Source organism: Echinops telfairi, unplaced genomic scaffold, assembly GCF_000313985.2.
Source record: "Echinops telfairi isolate 266 unplaced genomic scaffold, ASM31398v2 ScPeMD7_1;HRSCAF=3_0, whole genome shotgun sequence".
Taxonomy (NCBI): domain Eukaryota; kingdom Metazoa; phylum Chordata; class Mammalia; order Afrosoricida; family Tenrecidae; genus Echinops; species Echinops telfairi.
The window spans coordinates 59617345-59636357 of record NW_022103896.1 but is presented as its reverse complement, the minus strand read 5'-3'; the positions used below and the strand labels follow the sequence as shown (position 1 = coordinate 59636357).

At 40.9% G+C, this 19013-nt stretch overlaps 1 protein-coding gene across 1 annotated transcript in view; it reads right to left on the bottom strand.

Annotated features, from left to right (window-relative positions):
- Nucleotides 1–10663: 10663 nt before the first annotated feature.
- TPD52 (tumor protein D52) overlaps nt 10664–19013 on the bottom strand; it is a 177476-nt gene continuing 169126 nt past the window's right edge. The window contains exon 3 of the mRNA XM_045287603.1: nt 10664–10954. Within this exon, the coding sequence (XP_045143538.1) occupies nt 10795–10954 (160 nt within the window). The 3' untranslated portion in view covers nt 10664–10794. The remainder of the gene's footprint in view (nt 10955–19013) is intronic.

Genomic DNA, 19013 nt, shown 5'->3' with positions numbered 1-19013 from the left:
CTGATTATAACACTCGCTTGGTAGAGTTTCCACAACTCTTTTTGCTCTATTAGTCATTAAAAAATGTGTTAGCACATGCAAGAGACCATGAGTTGAAATAAGGAACAGTGTTATTACAGATTGAAAGGACTAATGAACCAGAATTTTTTTTTAAAACCAAATTATAAGCATGGGATTAAATTGTCATCCATTTTGTGGTTCTATTTTTGAGACTTAGTCGTATATTTAGCATCATTAAATACATGTAAAATGTAGCTAGACAGACACTTAAATATAGCATTATTTCCTGCAAATAAAGCTTGAAGCCTTCACCCATGCTCCTTGTCTCAGCTGCCTGCTCGAGAGGGATTTTCCTCCTTTCAGTATGGTTTGGGATGTTGGGGCACCACCTTCATTTACTGGCGTCTGTGGTACTGACTACATCTAAAATGAAAGTTTTGCAATCCTGAGGAGAAAACAACTGAGCCAACGGTTCTGGGGAGGACAGGAGAGAGAAGGGGTAGGAGAAAGAAAGGGGGGAGCCAACAAACCCAGGGACAAGGGCACAACAAGAGATCTAAAATCAATGGCAAGGAGGGCATAGAATGCCTGGTGGGGTTCCATCAAGTGCAATGTAGCCACGAGGAAGTACAGAGAGCCGAATGAAGGTCGAACATGATAATGGGACAAGAGGGAAGTAAGAGGGAATAGAGAAAAGAAGTAGGAGGCAAAAGACATTTATATGGGTACACACATGATGTACAAATGTAAATATATTAATATATAACAATAGGGATATAGGTCTATATACATATATTTATAGGTTAAGTATTAAGGTAGCAGACAGACATAGGGCCTCTACTCAAGTCCTCCCTCAATGCAAATACACTTTGTTCTAATAGCCTGTCATTCTATGATGCTCACCTTACCAACACGATTGAAGACAAAATGGGTGCATAAGCTAATGTGGTGAAGAAAGCTGATGGTGCCTGGCTATCAAAATATATAGCATCTGGGGTCTTAAAGGCTTGAAGTAAACAAGCAGCCACCTAGCAGGGAAGCAACAAAGCCCACATGGAAGAAACACACCAACACATGTGATCACACGGTGTTCAAAGGACCAGGTATCAGGCAACAGAAGAACCCAAACAAACAACCATTTTGATGCAAACAAGGGGGGTCGGAATGGAGACCCAAAACCCATCTGCAGACAATTGGACATCTCCTCACAGAAGGGTCACAAGGAAAGGATGAGTCCTCCAGGGTGCAGTATAGCATCAACTTAACACTCCACATTCTAGTTCTTTAATGCTTCCCCCACCCTCACCCCACCCCACCCCCACCACTATCACGACCCCAGTTCTACCTTACAAATCTGGCTAGACCAGAGCATGTACACTGGTACAGATAAGAGCTCTTGACACAAGGAATCCAGGACAGATAAATCCCTCAGGAACAATAATGGGAGTAGCGATACCATGAGGGTGGGGGTAAAGTGTGGGGAAAAGGGGGATAAAGAGGAAACCAATCACAATGATCAACATACACCACCCCCTAAGGGGACAAACGACAGAAATGTGGGTGAAGAGAGACAGCAGATGGTATAAAATATGAAAATAAACATAATTATAAATTATCAAGGGCTCACGAGGGGGGGGGGGGGGGGAAGAGGAGCTGATACCAAGGGCTCAAGTAGAAAGAAAATGTTTTGGAAATAATAATGGCAAAATATGTACAAATGTGCTTGATACAATTGATGTGCGGATTGTTATTAGAGCTTTAAAAAACTCCAATAAAATGATTTATTAAACATTTTAAAAACTAAATAAAATAAAAAATCTTCCTGTCTTTTGTTCATTTGAAGTGATTATTGTTGTCACAGTGTCGTGTGAATTTTCCCAAAACCATCTGCTTGGAAACTTATGAAGTATGGTGAGACAGTGGGATTGTTTTCTCTAGTAGGCAATTTTGTGTGGCAAATGGTGGTAATCTGAGCCCCCTTTTCGTCTCTAAAGACTTAGTTTGTTCAAAGGATGACTTAAGGGCCTATGGAATGTCTAACCTGGAAGTTAAGATCCTATTTGCAAAATCCCAACTTCAAACTCCGACATGTAGGATGCAGGACTAGCGCAAAAAACACCCCTGCATTTGTGGGTTTCGTCTCCGACCTTCATCCGCAGAGTTCTTTGTAATTTGTTTACAAGAAACATGGAAAATACACAAGTCTCTCAAATAAACTACATGCTTCTCTATGGAATTTAAACCAAAATGTGTATTTATTTTCCCAAACTAAATGATATGAGTGTAAGAAATGCAATACCGGATCAGCCTGTGGTTTCAGCCTCCTCGTACAGGTTCTCCCCACTACCCGAAAGTAGGGCATTCGGTTCGTAAGCCGAACCGGTGTAAAGTCAAGAAGCAATGACCATTAATTTCTTAGGGAATTGTTTCCTATTGTTCCCAGATCCCAAAAGTAACTTGCCAATCATAATAGCATATGAAAACCAAAATATCACTAACGGGCAGTGCTGACAGACCACTGCACAGCAGTGGGGGATGATGCTGAGTGGAGGGTACTTCAGGAAGGAGTCTGCCTGCCCAGGCCCTTCTCGCTGCCCCGGTGGGCGCTGCCTCTCTCAGCTGTTGGCTCAGCTTGCTGCAAAACAGAGCTTACTACTAGCCTCTTTCTTTCTTTCTTTCTTCCTTCCTTCCTTCCTTCCTTCCTTCCTTCCTTCCTTCCTTCCTTCTTTCTTTCTTTTTTTTCCCCTTAGACGAGAAAATTCTCTTCAGATTGCATTCGGTTAACCAAAACAGGTACTAATGTTTCTTTCACAAAAGGCAAGTGGTGTGCGGTGCCATTTCAAAAAGCATGAAAAACCCGTGCTGCATGCATGTTGGTTGGCCTCAGTTGTTCTGGAACGAATTTCAAGCTCCTCTCTGGTTTCCCCTAATATTCAAATATGTGGCTTTACCATTCACAGATCAATCAAACCTCTCCAGAGTGTATTTTTAACTTTGCCTGGTATCAGTTATAGAAATAACAAGTTGCACATTTTGACTACCTGCCTTCAAAATAAACCCCCCAGAAGCGAATAGTCTGACCAACCAAGGTACTGGGTCTGAAGCTTCTTTAGAAGTAAGTCAGTTTAACCAAAGGTGATCATAAGCAATCAACAAATTGCGGCATGTATGTGTGTGTGTGTGCGCGCGTGCGCGCGCACGCGCGTGCGCACTGCAAGATATTGTAAGACTGTATGACAAACTGTCAAATTATCTGGGCATGAATCTAAACATCTCAGGATGGCAGATTCTTTGTCCACATCCCTATATGGATAACGTTGAAAATTTCTAGAAAACATCTGTACTTTACATCCAGCTTCCCCTTTGCCTTCCTTCTCTGGCTTCATGACCATCGCTCTCATGTTGACTTATTGCGTGCTCCTATAACGGTAGTTTTCCATATTCCTACCCGACTTGAACTGGAATGCTTCCCATTCCATCCCTTTATGAAAGGCTAATGTGATTTAGTGACGGGGACCAATCCAAGTAGAAACGTTTTTAACAATGCGTTAGAAGCAGACTTATGTACTAACAGAGAGTGAGAAAAACCAGGTGATGCTCAAAAAACGAACTTGTGGTAAAGATGACTCTGAAGGTAACCCTGATGTAGAGTGCTGAGTTGAACTCAGGAGCTAGGGGTGGAGACAGCAAGAGCGCAGGTCCTTGTTTGCTTTGGGAAGACATCGTGATCCAACATTGTCCTGAGGAGTGTAGACAAAAAAAAGAACTGCAGGTCGACTGGCACAATGGGAAGAGTACTTAATCTAGGACGATTTTGAGGAAGCCATTTTCTCTCTCCTGGGGTGGTTTGATTCATCTACAAAATGAAGAGAACACTAGAAATAAATAATACAGTGTGTGTTAGATGGGGTTCTCTAGAGAAACAAAACCAGGACACTTACGATTATATGTATATAATCATAGATAAAGCACAAAGGAATGTAACAACTATTTAGTCCACACAGCAGTTCAGAGGGCTCAGTTCAACTCATTTCTGTGGAACAGTAATATACTGGAAGTCCTTCAACTCAAGAGGGATGCTGGGTCCAAGGTCAAGGAAACAGACAGCTGAGTCTTCTCTGGGGCAATGTAGGCAGTCCGGCCACATGCAGCAAACAGCAGGGCAGGTTACCAACAGTCAGCAGCTCAGGAGCTGAGCAAACCAGGCCCAGAAGGGATCTCAAGCTCAAGCAATGCAAGACAACAGGATCCGCCAGCGTCAAGCTCAAGCGATGTACACACCCGTAGCGTGACAAAGCAGGTCTCGAAAGAATCTCAAGCTCTAGCAACATGATCCACAGGTTGGCTATCCCACAGATAGTGTAGCTCACAAGCTGAAGTAGAGAACTAGCTAAAGCAACTGCAAGCTGGTCTGATCACCAGAGAACAAGAGAGAGAGGGGCCGGGTTTGCCCCTCTTTGCTCTCCAATCAAACTGTGACCTAATTAATCCCACATGTTCCTATTGGCCATGTTGGCACAGTAAACCTACCTATCACACAGTGGAAGCTCCACGTCTCCAGCTAAATCTACAGAGCCTAGAACGAAAAGTGCCTGTTCTCTGGTAGGCATTCAAGCAACCTCGGTGGTAAAACTTCCACAGTTTATCAATAAAATGACAACTCACTTATACATTTGGGTAAAGAGTTGAATAGACATTTTAGCAAAGACAACATCCAAATGATCACCAAACACACAAGCATCCTCAGCTATCAGAGGGATGGAAATCAAAACCACACAATGATAACCTTTTACTCCAACTAGGATGGCTCAGGTTAAACACGAATGTTGATGGGGATATGGGGAAATGGGAACTCATATCCGTATATGCTATTCCTCTCGATGGAGCTTCACATAATTCTTAGGCTTCCATCTTTATCTTCCCTTTTTCTGATTGTTTCTCTAACAGACTCAGATTTGTCTTCAATTTCAAGAACTGTCCTGCACTGATTTAATTCCCCTCCTTTGTCTTTGCAATGTGCTATACATTTCTTAAATGTTACTATTATTTTTCTGAATGACTAATAGTGATTATCTCAGGGTGACAGGATAAGTTATCCTATTGTCTTCAATATTTGCACATTTCTATAAGAAACCATTTAAAAAGAGTTAGATCACTTGGGGCTGCTCCCAGCCAGTGATTGAGCTTGGTGTGAGGGTGTTGGAGCTGAGCCATCACTGCGCACTACAGCTTCCTTTGAATAGGTAACTTGTGCTCTCGTGGTCTCCATTAGCTGAGCTCCGACTTTCAAGAAACACATTACAGTCTGAGATTCTTACCACCCAATCCTCCTCCCTTTCCTGTCTCCCTTCACAGGTGCCAGATCAACACCCCTCTTTATCACTCATAAGCATTTTCCCCAAGAAATGTCATCCACTTCTGTTTCTATTGTGGTGTCTACTTCTTAGGAGGATCTCAACTGGTCCAAGCGCTGTGAAATAATGATTTTGTTGTTCATGATTAATTGATTTATAAAGTTATCCCCTTGATTCAAACGCTTGCTTGACTTTCATCATAGTAAGAGAACCAAGATCCTTCCCTAAGACGTTGGTTTCTTGGGTATCTCAACCTAGCTGACTTTAATAGATTTCTCAGTCAAATACAGCTGGAAACTCTGGTTTTCAAAGCTGCAAAGGGAGGACCTGGAGCACCTTAATAGTGAACCACGAAAGAATAATGCATGGAACACAGGAAACTGGAAATATAACGTAGGCTGAAAATAAGAATTGTAGTGCCAAAGCACTGGGAGCGATGTCAGTTCCCTGAATTGGATTTAGGAAATCACTCCCTGACAAGATGCCATACCTTTTTAGGTGTGTCAGGTATGTCCATTTTCTGGGGCTACCTTAACAAATAATAACAAAAAATTGCAAATAATTTCTGTGGCTTTGAGCCACAGCGATTCATTCTCATACTGTTCTAGATGCCCAAAGTCCAAAATCAAGGTGTCAGCTGGGTCGATTCTTTCTTGGAATTTCAGGGGAAGTGTGATAGGTAGGTTTATTGCGGCAACATAGCCAATGAACACGTGGGATTAATTGAAGGGCAGAGAGATAAATGGCTCTGCGAGCCTCGCCTTTCTTGTCTCTTGCTCTTTGATGATCGGATCAGTGTGTGGCTGCCTTGCTTGTTCTGTGCCTCCATTTGCAAGCTACACTACCTGTGGGATACCTAACGCGCGGACTGTGTCACTGTGACTTTAGGTTCCTTCATAGACCTGTTTCGCCACACCATCGGAATTTACATCTCTTGAGCTGGGGACTGTCAGACCCTGTCATCTGGCCGACTGTCGGTGACCTACCTTGCTGTTTGCTGCCTGTGCCCAGATAGCCTGAATTGCTCTAAAGAAGACTACCTGGCGGCCCTCAAGACTTGAAGGACTGCCAGTGTATTAGCTGTCTCATGGAAGTGAGTTTCACTGAGCCATTTGTACTGCTTTATAGATTAATGAACTGTTTATTTCTTATTTTATTGATCTATCTATATAAATATATATAAAATTATTAGTGTCCTGGTTTTTTTTCTCTAGAGAACCCTAACATAGGGAGATTCTGTTCTATGACTTTCTGAGCTTATTTATGGTGGATGCCAGCAACCCTTGGTGTTTCTTGGCCAAATATAATTCTGCTTATCTCTTTGGCATCCTATGACATTTCTCCACGTGTTTTTCAAACTCCTCTCTTCTGATAAAGTCATCATTCATTGGATTTCAGGAACAATCTACTCCAGTATGAATCTAATTTGACTATATCTGCAAAGACCCTATTGCCATAAGACCGCATTTATAGGTTTTGGGTGAACATGAATTTTGAGAGGACACTAGCCAAACTACAAGATGGTAGTCCTGATGATTAATCTTTATAAATATGACTAAAGGATCTTGTTATAGGATCTGAAAACCGAAATTGTTTTCACTGTGTAAGCAATTCAATTAGCCTGAGACTAGTGCTCCAGAAGCCATATGCAGATGCGCTGGTCGAAAGTCCCAGTTGAACTAAGCCTTCTAGGCGTCCCTGCCTACAAAATACCACATGTGAGTGAACCTGTATTTGACCCTACTAATCCAACCAGCTGAGTACCTCCGAGTGACCTTTTAATAGCATGGGGAAAATGCACCCAGCTGAAACCCGCCTGAATTCTTGAACTACATGATTTGTGAGATATAATAAAATGCTTGCTGTTTTAAGCCACTAACATTTGAAACAATTTGTTATGCAGTAATGCAGTAGTCAAAACAGGTGGCTAAGGTCATTAGAAGAGAAGAGGCTAAAGGGTTAAGTAATCTGAATCATTCGGGCTGATGTCGTTGTTCCCAGAGAGGGTGACAAGTTATCAGTGAATAAGGGGAGTAACTGGCAGGTTGGCAGGTAAGAGCAATAAGGGGGAGTGCAGAGCAGCTAAAAGGGGACAAGGTCTTATTGACATGAATTTCTAGGGTATGAGAGCTTGTGAAAGGTGAAGGAGGAGAAAAAACAATGTGCAAACCCTTAAGTGTGTAGGGAATATATTAAAAAAAGAACACCGCCCCCCAATAACCCCTCCCACCTCGAGATGAGAACTGGTGTCTAAAGGCCATGGTCCTGCTTCCATTGAAGGAAGTATAGTAGCTCTGACGAGCCCTTGAGATACAGAGGAGTTTGTTCATAGCATTTCATGAATGCCAGAGGACATACCACATATACTCGAGTACAAGCCACCCGATGATCAGCCGAGGCACCTAATTTTACCACAAAAGCTGCATTTAAAATGTGCTGACACCAACCTGTGTGATCACGAGGTGTTGATAGGATCAGGTATCAGGAATCAAAGAACAAAAAAATCATATCATTGTGGAGTCGGGACCGGACCCAAAGTCCATTTGTAGGCAACTGGACATCCGTTACAGAAGGGTCGCGGTGAGCAGACAAGTCAGTCAGGGTGCAGTATAGCACCAATGAAACATACAACTTTCCTCTAGTTCTTGAATGCTTCCTCCTCCCCACTATCATGATTCCAATTCTATCTTACAAATCTGGCTAGACCGGAGGATGTACACTGGTACAGATAGGAAGTGGAAACACAGGGACTCCAGGACATCCCCTTACAGAAGGGTCAAAGGGAAGAGATGAGCCAGTCAGAGTACAGTGTAGCACCGATGGGGCATACAACTTTCCTCTAGTTCTTTGATGCTTCCCTCCCCCCTCCTGCCTCCCTATCATGATCCCAATTCTACCTTACAAATCCGGCTAGACCAGAGGATGTACACTGGTACAGATCAGAGCTGGAAACACAAGGAATCTGGGAGGATGGACCCCTCGGGGCCAATATTGAGAGTGGCAATACCAGGAGGATAGGGGATGGTGGGGTAGAAAGGGGGAGCCAATCACAATGATCTACATATAGCCCCCTCACTGAGGGTCGGACAATGAAAAAGTGGGTGAAGGGAGATGTTAGACAGTGTAAGACATGACAAAATAATAATTTATGAATTATCAAGGTTTCGTGAGGGAGGTGGGGTGGGGAGAGAGGGGAAAAGGAGGGGAACTGATATCAGGGGCTCAAGTAGAGGGAAAATGTTTTGAGAATGATGGTGGCAACAAATGTACAAATGTGCTTGACACAATGGATGGATGTGTGGAGTGTGATGAGTTATATGAGCCCCCAATAAATTGATTTAAAAAGAAAAATAATGGATAAAAAGAAAAGAAAATTGGGATGAGAGGCATGAGATACCATCAGTCCAAAGAGTCTCAGGAGTGGGTAATGAGTTCAATATATTCCAACATTAATCAGACATACCTATTAACTAAGGGCATGTAGAAGGCTTCAATACTGCTGAGCCAAGAGCAGTGTCAAGTAGGCAAATCCCATCTCCCATTCCTTACCTCACCAACTTCCCTCCCATTCCCTACCTCACCAACTTCAGTCAAATGTTTCGTTTCTTGGGATTCACTGAAATGATTCTTAAATTTCCATCTTCCTTCCAGATCATTCCCACAATTTCCACAGAACCAACGAAGTGCCTTCAGGACATTTCCCCTCTTAAATATCTGATGAGTATCTCGAATTTAACATGTCTAAAATGGAGCTCTTATTGTTCCCCCTGAAACCTACCGTGCTGTCTCAGTTAGAGGCAACTCAATTCTTCCAGTTAAAGCCCAAATCCTTGATGTCTTTTTTCACACTCCATGGTGCAGCATGTTAGGAAATCCCAATGGTACTCTCTTCAAAATATATTATTTTAACCATGTCTCACCACTTGCCCACTGCCCTGGTGGAAGCTGCTGTCATCTCTGCACATCTCCTCACACATCACCCCTCTTGTGCCCTCCTTGATCACATTAAGTCTATGAGTCTCCTCTAAGGGATCCTGCTAAAATAAAATGCAAGTCCAATTATCTCTCTCCACTGACCTCCATCTCAGAGTACAGAAATGCCAAAGTCCTCTCTGAGCACATCTCCTCTTCCTTTTAAGTGTAGCCTCTCCTTGTTTCTTAAATTTAACCGGCCCCATTCCTGGCGCAGAGCCTTTGTACTAGTTGGAGTGCTCTTCTCCAGAGATCTGTGTGGCTAGCTCTAGCTCACTCAATTCTTTCAGATATCAAAAGGCTATCTCAGTGAGGCTTTCTCCAACTTGTCACTCTGATGAATGGTACACACTCATATACTCAGCTTTAGTATTCTTTTTAGCGCATATCACATTATAATTTTTTATTGTCTATAAGGATAAAAAAAAAACATTGCTACTAGAGTTCTGGTTCATACCTGCACAGATTTATCCCAACAAAACATGCTTACATATGCCCCTGCCAACAAGTTCTCTTAGTAATGTATGTCTCATTTTTCCCCCCTTAAAAGATCCAATCAAACCAGTGGTGACTAAGGGGATTTGCTGGGCAAGTTCAATTCCAGGCAGACAGGTCAGCTCTGAAGGTTATGATGATTGTTTAGGGGGGATTCCAAAGGAGTAATTTTGATGAGATTTTCTCATAGCATCCAGACAATTATAGGAGCTTGTGAAATCTCAAGAAAAAAAATTGCACCAGTGAGAAAAGGCTAGGAAAGTTAAACACCAAGGAATTTTTCATCATGACAATGAACCTGCTCATTCTTAAGAGGGTAGCAAAGGCTGTCCTATGAGAATTTAGTTGGGAAATCTTATCCCTTCCACCCTACAGCCTTGATCTTGTCCCTTTAGACTTTTGTTCCTCAAACTCAAAGAACATTTCAACAAAACACAATTTGAGTCTCTCAAGGATGCAAAAACAATTTTTTTTGACCTGGTATAAATCAAATTGTGTAGCATTCTTTGGGGGAGGGTCAGAGAGAAAGAAACTTTGCCTTCAGAAGTGTAAAGACCTAGGTGGACGACATATCGAGAACCGATTCTTTCGTATGTTAATATTTTTATTTAATAAAGGTTCTATGATTTTGTAGCCCTGCTTTTGACTTACCCTTGTATTTTCCTCTGTCCCTTCCTCCACAAGGGCAAGGAATTTTGTGTTTATTTGTTCACTGCTGTTTCTCTGGTGTTTACACTGGTGCTATGCACAGATACGCTGTCAGTACAGTTTATACTATACCACCAAAAGAAACAATGAATTTTTAAAAAATGGAGTTAAAAAACATTCTGACAAATAACAGCTGCTTGTAATAACTTTCATTTATTACAGTGTATCTTTTAACCATGTAATCACAATGTTCTCATTGTATTTTGGAGGAGGATCTGGGCTTACCAAAGAAAGAATGAGTACACTTGGTAAAGTTCATTCATTTTCATGCTGCTTCTCTTTTGACCACGTCTTTACTGTCCTGGAGTCCTAAGAGAACTGCATCAGCTTCAAGGATGGTTGTATCTGTTGTGGCTCCCAGGAATCTGGATGTGAGCTCAAGATCTAATAGCCGCAATCGCACTCTGGTTCCTTTCTGATATTTCCTAAGTATGAAGAAAAACAAAATCCTATTTATTAATTCAGCATAACATGAGCAACATAATAAAATTCAAATTCTAGTTTATATTGACACAAAATAAAGAAGTGAACACCTGTAGGGGCAGTGAATTAATATTTAATGCGCCTTTTCTAGTCAGTCTCTAACTCCCACCAAACCACCTTTTCCTGCATGGGTTTGTAAATATGCAGGGGGAGATATTGATAGGATTCACCTGTAACTGTGAACAGGTTTCCCTAGAATGCCATCCTGCGGTGTCTAAAAGGAGCCCTCTGAGAAGCAGAAGGGAATCTCATTACCAGCAAGAGCCAAGAGTGGCATGCCTCCTCTGGACCCAAGATCCCTGTGCAGTGAACTTCCTGGATGCAGGAGTGGCAGCACAACCATGAACCAGAGCACGGAACACAGTGGTGTACTTCCCAAGTATGTTAGTGTGGGTTGACTAGAGACACAAGTCCAGAGATACTCATATGTGGATAAGAAAGCTTTAGGTAAAAGAGCAATTGTATATTAAGAAACCATTCCAGTCCAGATCAAGTCCATAAGTCTGATATTAGCCCATATGTCTGATACCAGTCTACAAATTCTTCTTCAGACTCATGCAACATGTGTAATGATGCCAAATCCAGGAGGATCACAAGCCAGTGGGTGGAAAGTCTCGAGCATCCAGTGGTACTGGAAGCATTTCAGCACTGGCAGGGTTTCCATGTGGCTCCTCCAGCTCGAGGGCTCGGGCTCTATCAGCATAACTCCATGTGACTTGTCAGCAGGAAGATGAAGCAGAGAGAGTGTGTGTGTCCCACCTCCGGAGGAAGACAGGGATTTCCCAGAATCCTCAAGAGAAGGCCATGGCCACACAGAGGCATGATTGGCTACGACCTGACAGGCTAGACTCCACCCCTTTGTTCAAGTTGACAGATTATGTAACTGCCACACCAAGCAAGTAAAGCTGAGTGCTTTTGTGCAGGAGGCTGGCTCACAGAGTGGGGTGCCTCTGGGCACTTACCTGGGGAAGTTGGGCATGCTTACCTATGAAAGTGTACCTGAGTGCCTTTGGGCTGCGGCTCACTGGAGTGGCTGGGTCTGCTGACCTACGAGCTTGAGCTGAATGCCCTCAGGTTGAGGCTTAGAGCAGAGTGGTGTGCCCCTTTAGGTATTTATCAGCAGACCCAAAGAATTTTGTAACATGCCCTGATAATCAACTCTCCTGGGCATTTCTGACTGGTATTATAACTTGTTAACTCCCTTAATAAGCTCTTTAATCATGAATTCTATATGTGAGTTCTGTGTATCCATTGCAATGGAACTTTGAACCTAAAGATCAAGTCACGCATACTAACTGACAGCACAATGTATGTGAGATATGGATTTGTTGTTTTCACAGAAAAGTAATTTGGTTGAGAGTCCACTAAGTCAGGATTTTCACCATTTGATGACTGCTGATAAGGATGTTGGTGGATCACAGGTAAGCACTCAACTGTTAATTTAAGGCTGCCAGTTCAAAGCCATCCAGCAGCTCCATGGGACCAAGACTAGATGATTTGGTCTTGCAAATGTTACAACCCAGAAAGTACGAAGGGGCAGCTGTACTCTGGCACTCGGACTTGCTATGAGTCAATAAATGACTGGTAGCTACTAATAATAATAACATGGACATTACAATCACAGTAAAAGTGTATTCCAAACTAAAATTCAACACAAGTCGGTTCATGAAATTAGTATTTATTTTAAAATGCCATTGATATTTAAAGGCAGAGCCTACCTAGCTTGGGGGGAGGAGAAGTTTTCTAACACTTTCTCTTCCTAAACTTAAAATCTTCTTCTAAAGTACAGTAAATTTTACTGAAGTGCAAGTATAAGGTTTTCAAATTTGTGGTTATTAAAATGTAACCACAGCCATAACATAACATACATAATACCTCAATTTGGACAATTAAATAATCAAGCATTTTCTAATGCCAAATGCCACTAGATACTTATTTTTGCCTTTCTTCCTGGAGGAATTATTTTGAGAACTAAACGTCAACATCTATGATAAACAGAAAAATAACAGGAAAGTGAAAATTTTGCTGCTGGCTGAAAACCACAAATCTTTTAACAATCTACATATTACTTCACATATGTTACATTAATATTAAAATAATTGCAGAAAACAAAAAAGCAAATTTCTCTTAAAAAGCCACTGGAAAATAATTCTGGCAGGCTAATAACCAGTTTCTACATAATATTTCATTAGATGCTCAGGAGGAATTAATGTCACACATTAATTAAATGCTTAGCTTATTCGCCCTTAAAACGTTTCTTTTCCTGATTATAGATGCAAAATACTTTTTATGCAAAACTTGAAAAATAAAATGTAAATTTGAAGAAAAATTAAAGGCCGTCACATTCCTACTACAATGACGATTTTGGCACACTGAGCTCCAGGCTCTTCATATGTGTATTTACAAATGCATGTATGTATATCTGACAGTATAGATAGGATTTTCTATCTTTGTTTGGAAAAGAAAAAAAGTCCTATAATATTTAGCTTTATATTCTGGAATATAGCTTGATATTGTTAGAAAATGATTACAGGCCATACTCCGTTAAGAAACAGCAAATGGGAAAATAAGTTTACTACACAGTTAAAGTAAAATTGCATGTTATTTATGCAAATTTTAAAAAGCTGTAACCTGGGGTCTAATGTATTCTTCACCTATTTATTTTGTTAGTTTGGAATGAGTTTGTGAGCCACAAAACAACTTAAGTCTGTTTCAGTTTCACTTTCCCCCTTTTTCAACCACTCAGACCATTCTGGGAGGCTTCTTTCAGGCTATGACTGATGTACCCATCTGTCTGTCCCTTTTGTTTGTAGAATATAACACATGCAAAGAAAAACATGCATAATGGCACAGTCTATCTCATCAAATCAGTGGTAGATACCATTAAAACCCCTGTATATGAGGTTCTGGTTATCTTTCCCCACCCACCTTAACTTTCTGTGCCTTCCCTTTGCCCCACGGTTTTCAATTAGTTCCAGCCATTTTTAATTGAATCATTGGGGTTTTCTATATACAGGATTTTATCATCTGCAAATAAAGAAGTTTTGTTTCTTCGGTGCCAGTGTGTATGCTTTTAATATCTCTCTGATGTCTTGAGCTTGGTGAAGATTACCAGGTCAAAATTAAATAAGAGTGGTGATATAGGACAACCCTGTCTCCTTCCGGTCACGGGAGGAGGGGTGGGGTGGGGTTTTCATTTTCTCCAATAAGTGAGTTGCTGCCCATTGGTTTCGCATTATACAGCCTTTATTATGTCGAGAAACTTCACTTCTATTCCTATTTTATTGTTTTAATCAAGGATATTGTTTTATCAAACGCCTTTTCTGAAATGATTGACATAATCATGATTCCTCTCCTTTGTATTGTTTAGGTGGTGGGTTATGTGGTGAATGCTCTTCTAATATTAAACCAACCTTGCGGTCCTGCTATGAATCCCACTAGATCACGATGAACTTTTTTGATGTTCTGTTAAATGCTGTTGGCTAAAATTTTGGGGTCTATCAGGGATATTGGTTTATAACGTCCAATTCTGTTGATGCCTTTGCCTGATTTAGTTATTAAAAGTTATAATTGCTTCATCAAGTGAGCTTGGTGGTATGCTGTTCTTTTCTTTATTCTGAGACAGTTTATGTAAGATTGGTGTTAAGTCTTCTCTAAGTGCTTGCTAGAATTCCCCAGGAAAATCATCTGGTCCCGGCCTTTGGCTATTTCAACTTTTTAAATGACCAGATCTATTTCTCATTGTGTCATATGCCTGTTGAGGTTTTCTACATAAGTCTGTGTTATTTTAGCTAAGTAATGCGTTTCTAGAAATTTATTCATTTATTCTAGATTTTCAAATATGTTGGAATCCAATTTTTCATAATACTGTGTGATTTAAAAAAATTTCAGTTGGTTCTGTTGTGATGCCACCCATTTATTTGTAATATTTTCTCTTTCTCCTTCTTTTCCTTTGTTATGTAAAAATCTCTTACAAGAACCAACTTCTTGTGATATTTTTCTATATTCTTAAAAGTTTTGGGATTCATTTATTGCTGCTCTAATCTTTCATTCTTTTCTTGTGCTAATGGTTTATTTCCCTGGTCTTGATCTAACTGTTGTTGATGTGTTAAGTTGTTCATTTTGATTCTTTCTTCTTTTTGATGTTATTGCTATTTGATGTGCTATTGTTATTGCTATAAACTTCCCTCTGAGTATTTCTTTTACTGTATTCCAGAGATCTCAGTGTGCCTTATTTTCATTGTCATTTGTTTCAAGGAATTTTATTGTGCTCTTAATTTCTTAATTACCCAGTGGCTTTTAAGTGCTGTTCAATTTCCATGTAGTTGACTTTTTGTAGTTGATCGTTTCATGGTTGAGTTCTAATTTTATAGGTCTCAAATTCCATTTATTTTCACACCACAACTCACAATGATTCATTCAATAGGCTTTAATTAATATTGGCCCCACCTCATTCCTTACCTTATAATATCCAATGATTCGGAAGTTCAAAAGATATTTTTAAACATAGATGTTTTTAAATCCAGTCTTTTGATTCTCACCATCTCTAGTGAAAACTCTAAGTATGGCATTGTCTTCTGAAGTCCAATTGTCAAGTCCACCTCTCATGTTAAGTCCTGAATCTTGTATGCTTCTGTGGCATGACCCAATGTCCATTCCCATAGCCTCTGTTCCTCCATCTTTTTGCTTCTGTTGTTAGCACTGTGAGGACTTCTTGTCGCTCTAATTTCCATTGGTTTTCAAATATCCAAGTAGAATGCATTATGTGCGGCTCCCAAGAGCCTCCCTCTTGCCAGAACTGAGTCTGTCATTTGAATTCTCATGGAGTAACCAAAGATTAGGGGTGGAGTAGAAGAAAGAGGCTTTGGAATTACATAGACCTGAATGCAAATATGATCCCTGCTACTTACTAGTTGTATAATTTTGGGATGCTTTCACTGGCTACAATTTTCTCATCTACTTTCCATGGTTTCTGTAAAGACTAATATATTATTACTGTTACCATGTATACATATATAAAAATATTACAGTATTACAGGGTTACATATTGGTCTTCTCATGTGAAGGTCAGTGTTTCAAACCCATTAGCTGCTCCGAGGGGCAAAATGAGGCTTTCTGCTCCTGTAAAGATTTACGGCCTTGGAAATACAGAGGGCCAGTTCTATTCCGCCCAAAAAGTCACTATGACTCAGAATGGGCTCAGTGGCAGCGAGTTTGTTTTGAATTTAAAGGGTATTATACAGAAAACACATAGTAGAGGCAAATGCCAGGGTAATGTTGCTTAATTACACCGGGTAATGGTGTCATTATAAAAAGAAGGAAACCCAGACTGACAGTCAGAAGAGACTCTGACACCAAAGCAGAAGGAAGAAATGATGACAAAAGCTAGGGGGATGGAAGACTCCCACAGGCAGCTCTGGAAGACAACGCATTATCATGAAACGTGCGCAGGCCAGCTGCAAAGCCAAAGATAAGAACACACTTGGCATTTCTCAAGCTGCAAAAACTGAATAAAAAAACCCAAGTCCCAAGTTGTAACATTGAAGGTTTTTATGGGGAAAATATACAGTGATTCAAAAGGCATCCAGAGAAGATAGAAAGAATTCACAGAGTCACTATCAAAAAGAACTGGTTGATGTCCAACCAAGTCAGGAAGTAGCATAGTACCAAGACCTGATGGTTTCCTAGGACAAAGTTAAAGCTGCACTGAAGGCAGTGGTGAAAACAACAGTGCCAAGACTTGATGAATACCAAGCGAAATGTACAGCAGACAAATGCAGCACTGGAAGTGCTCAGCTGTCTCTGCCAAGAAATTTGGTACATGATTAATATCACATGCAAGTACAACTTTACTGAAGATAATTAAAAAATGATTGTAGTTGTACATCAATAGGAGACTGCCAGAAATTCAAGCCTGATTCAGAAAGAAATGTGGATTGCCAGATAACGCTGCTGAAGGAAACTGGCTGAAAGCAGAGCACACGACAAGATGCCTACCTGTGTTTCACTGGCTATGCGAAAGCACTAGACTGTGTGGAGCATAAAACACAATGGATGGTATTGCAAAGAATGAGAGTCCTAGAACACTTTATTATGTTCATAGAAAACCAAAAACAATCTTTAGCATAGAACAAGGGATACTGAATGGTTTAAAGTTAGGCAAGGTGTGTATCAAGTCTGTATCTTTTCACCATAATCATTCAGTTCAATTTGTATAAACCTAAAAACCAAACAAACAAACAAAGTCATTGGCATCGACTCAATACTAACTCATAGTGACTCTATAGGACAGGCAGACTTCCCCTGTGAGTTTCCAGACTGCAATTGTTTATGGGAGTAGGAAGCCCTATCTTCCTCTCTTGGAGCTGCTGGAGATTCTGAACTGCTGACCTTTTGGATCACAGCCTAACGCATAACCACTCACCCATCATGTGTATACTGAACAAATAATCTGAGAAATTGGATTACATGAAGGCAAATGAGGCATCAGGATTGGAAGAAGTCCTATTAACAATATGCAGATAGCACAACCTTGCTTGCTGAAAATGAGGAGGGCTTGAATTATTAATGAAGATCTAAGCATATAGCTTTAGTATGGATTGCATCTCAACATAAATAAACGAAAAATCCTCACAATTGGACTGTGGCAGTTATAATAATCTACTGTCAACTTGAGGAAGGGGTGGAGTCTAGCCTGTCAATCAGGTCATAGCCAATGAGGCCTCTGTGTGGGCATGGCCTTCTCCTGAAGGTTCTGGGAACTCCTGTCTTCCTTCCTGGAGGTGGGACACACTCTCTGTGCTTCACATTCCTGTTGACAAGCCACATGGAGTTATGCTGATGGCAGCCAGAGCCCTGGAGCTAGAAGAGCCAAGTGGAGACAGACCCTACACCAGCACTGAGATGCTTCCACTGCCACTAGATCCACAAGACTTTCCACTCATTGGCCTGTGATCTTTCTGTATTTGGCATCATGGTATGTGCTGCGTAAGTTGGAAAAGGAATTTATGGATTGGTATCAGACATATGGGCTAATATCAGATTAAGGACTTTATCTGAAGTGGGCTGGGGAGTTTTCTTAATATACAATTACTCTTTGATATAGTGTCTATGAATGAGTGTCTATGAGTGTCTATGAATTTGTTTCTCTAGTCAACCCAGTCCAACACATGGACCAATAATTAAAACCATGATCAATGGGGGAAAAGATTGAAGTTGTGAAGACTTTCATTTTACTTGGATCCTCAATTAATGTTTGCCAAAGTACCAGTCAGGAAATCAAATGACATACTGATTGAGCAAACATACCACAAATGATATCTTTCAAGTGTTAAGAAGCAAAGATGTCACATTCCTAAGAAGCAAAGTGCTTCATACGCATGTGAATGATAATGTTGGGGAACCGCAGTTGGATTTACCATGGGCTTTCAGAAGAATGAGCAAAGCTGTTGGAAGAAGTTCATCTGGAGTGATCCACAGAAAAGAGAATGGTGAGACAGTGTCTCACCTACTATCATGAGGATCCTTCATGGAGATGGACATCATATTTGGTTGGTGAAAAAGAGGAAGACCTTCGAGGAGATGGATCGACACAGTGGCTGCAATAATGAGCTCAACGGAGGATCGACGGAAAGCATGGTACAGAGTCGCTATGAGCCAAAATTGACTCGAGGGTTCCCAACAATAAAAATCTCTAATGATATTTTATCAACAAACAAACCCTCTGCATTGCAGTTATTTCTATGGAAGTGTTATCTTCCTTATCAGACTGTAAACTCCTAAAGGGCAGGGGTTGTTCATGTGTCCCTCTAAGGAATGCATTTCACTGGAGGCAGTGTATTGAATAGTGGCCTTTATTCTTTTGAGCAAACCAGAAACACCTGAGAACTGTGTTAAAAATAGAGACAGAAGTGGAGAAGTGCATGTGTGTGTGTGTGTGTGTGCACTGAGAAGCCTAGCTGGTGATTTAGAAAATCTGGGAAGGGAATTGGGAATCTGCCT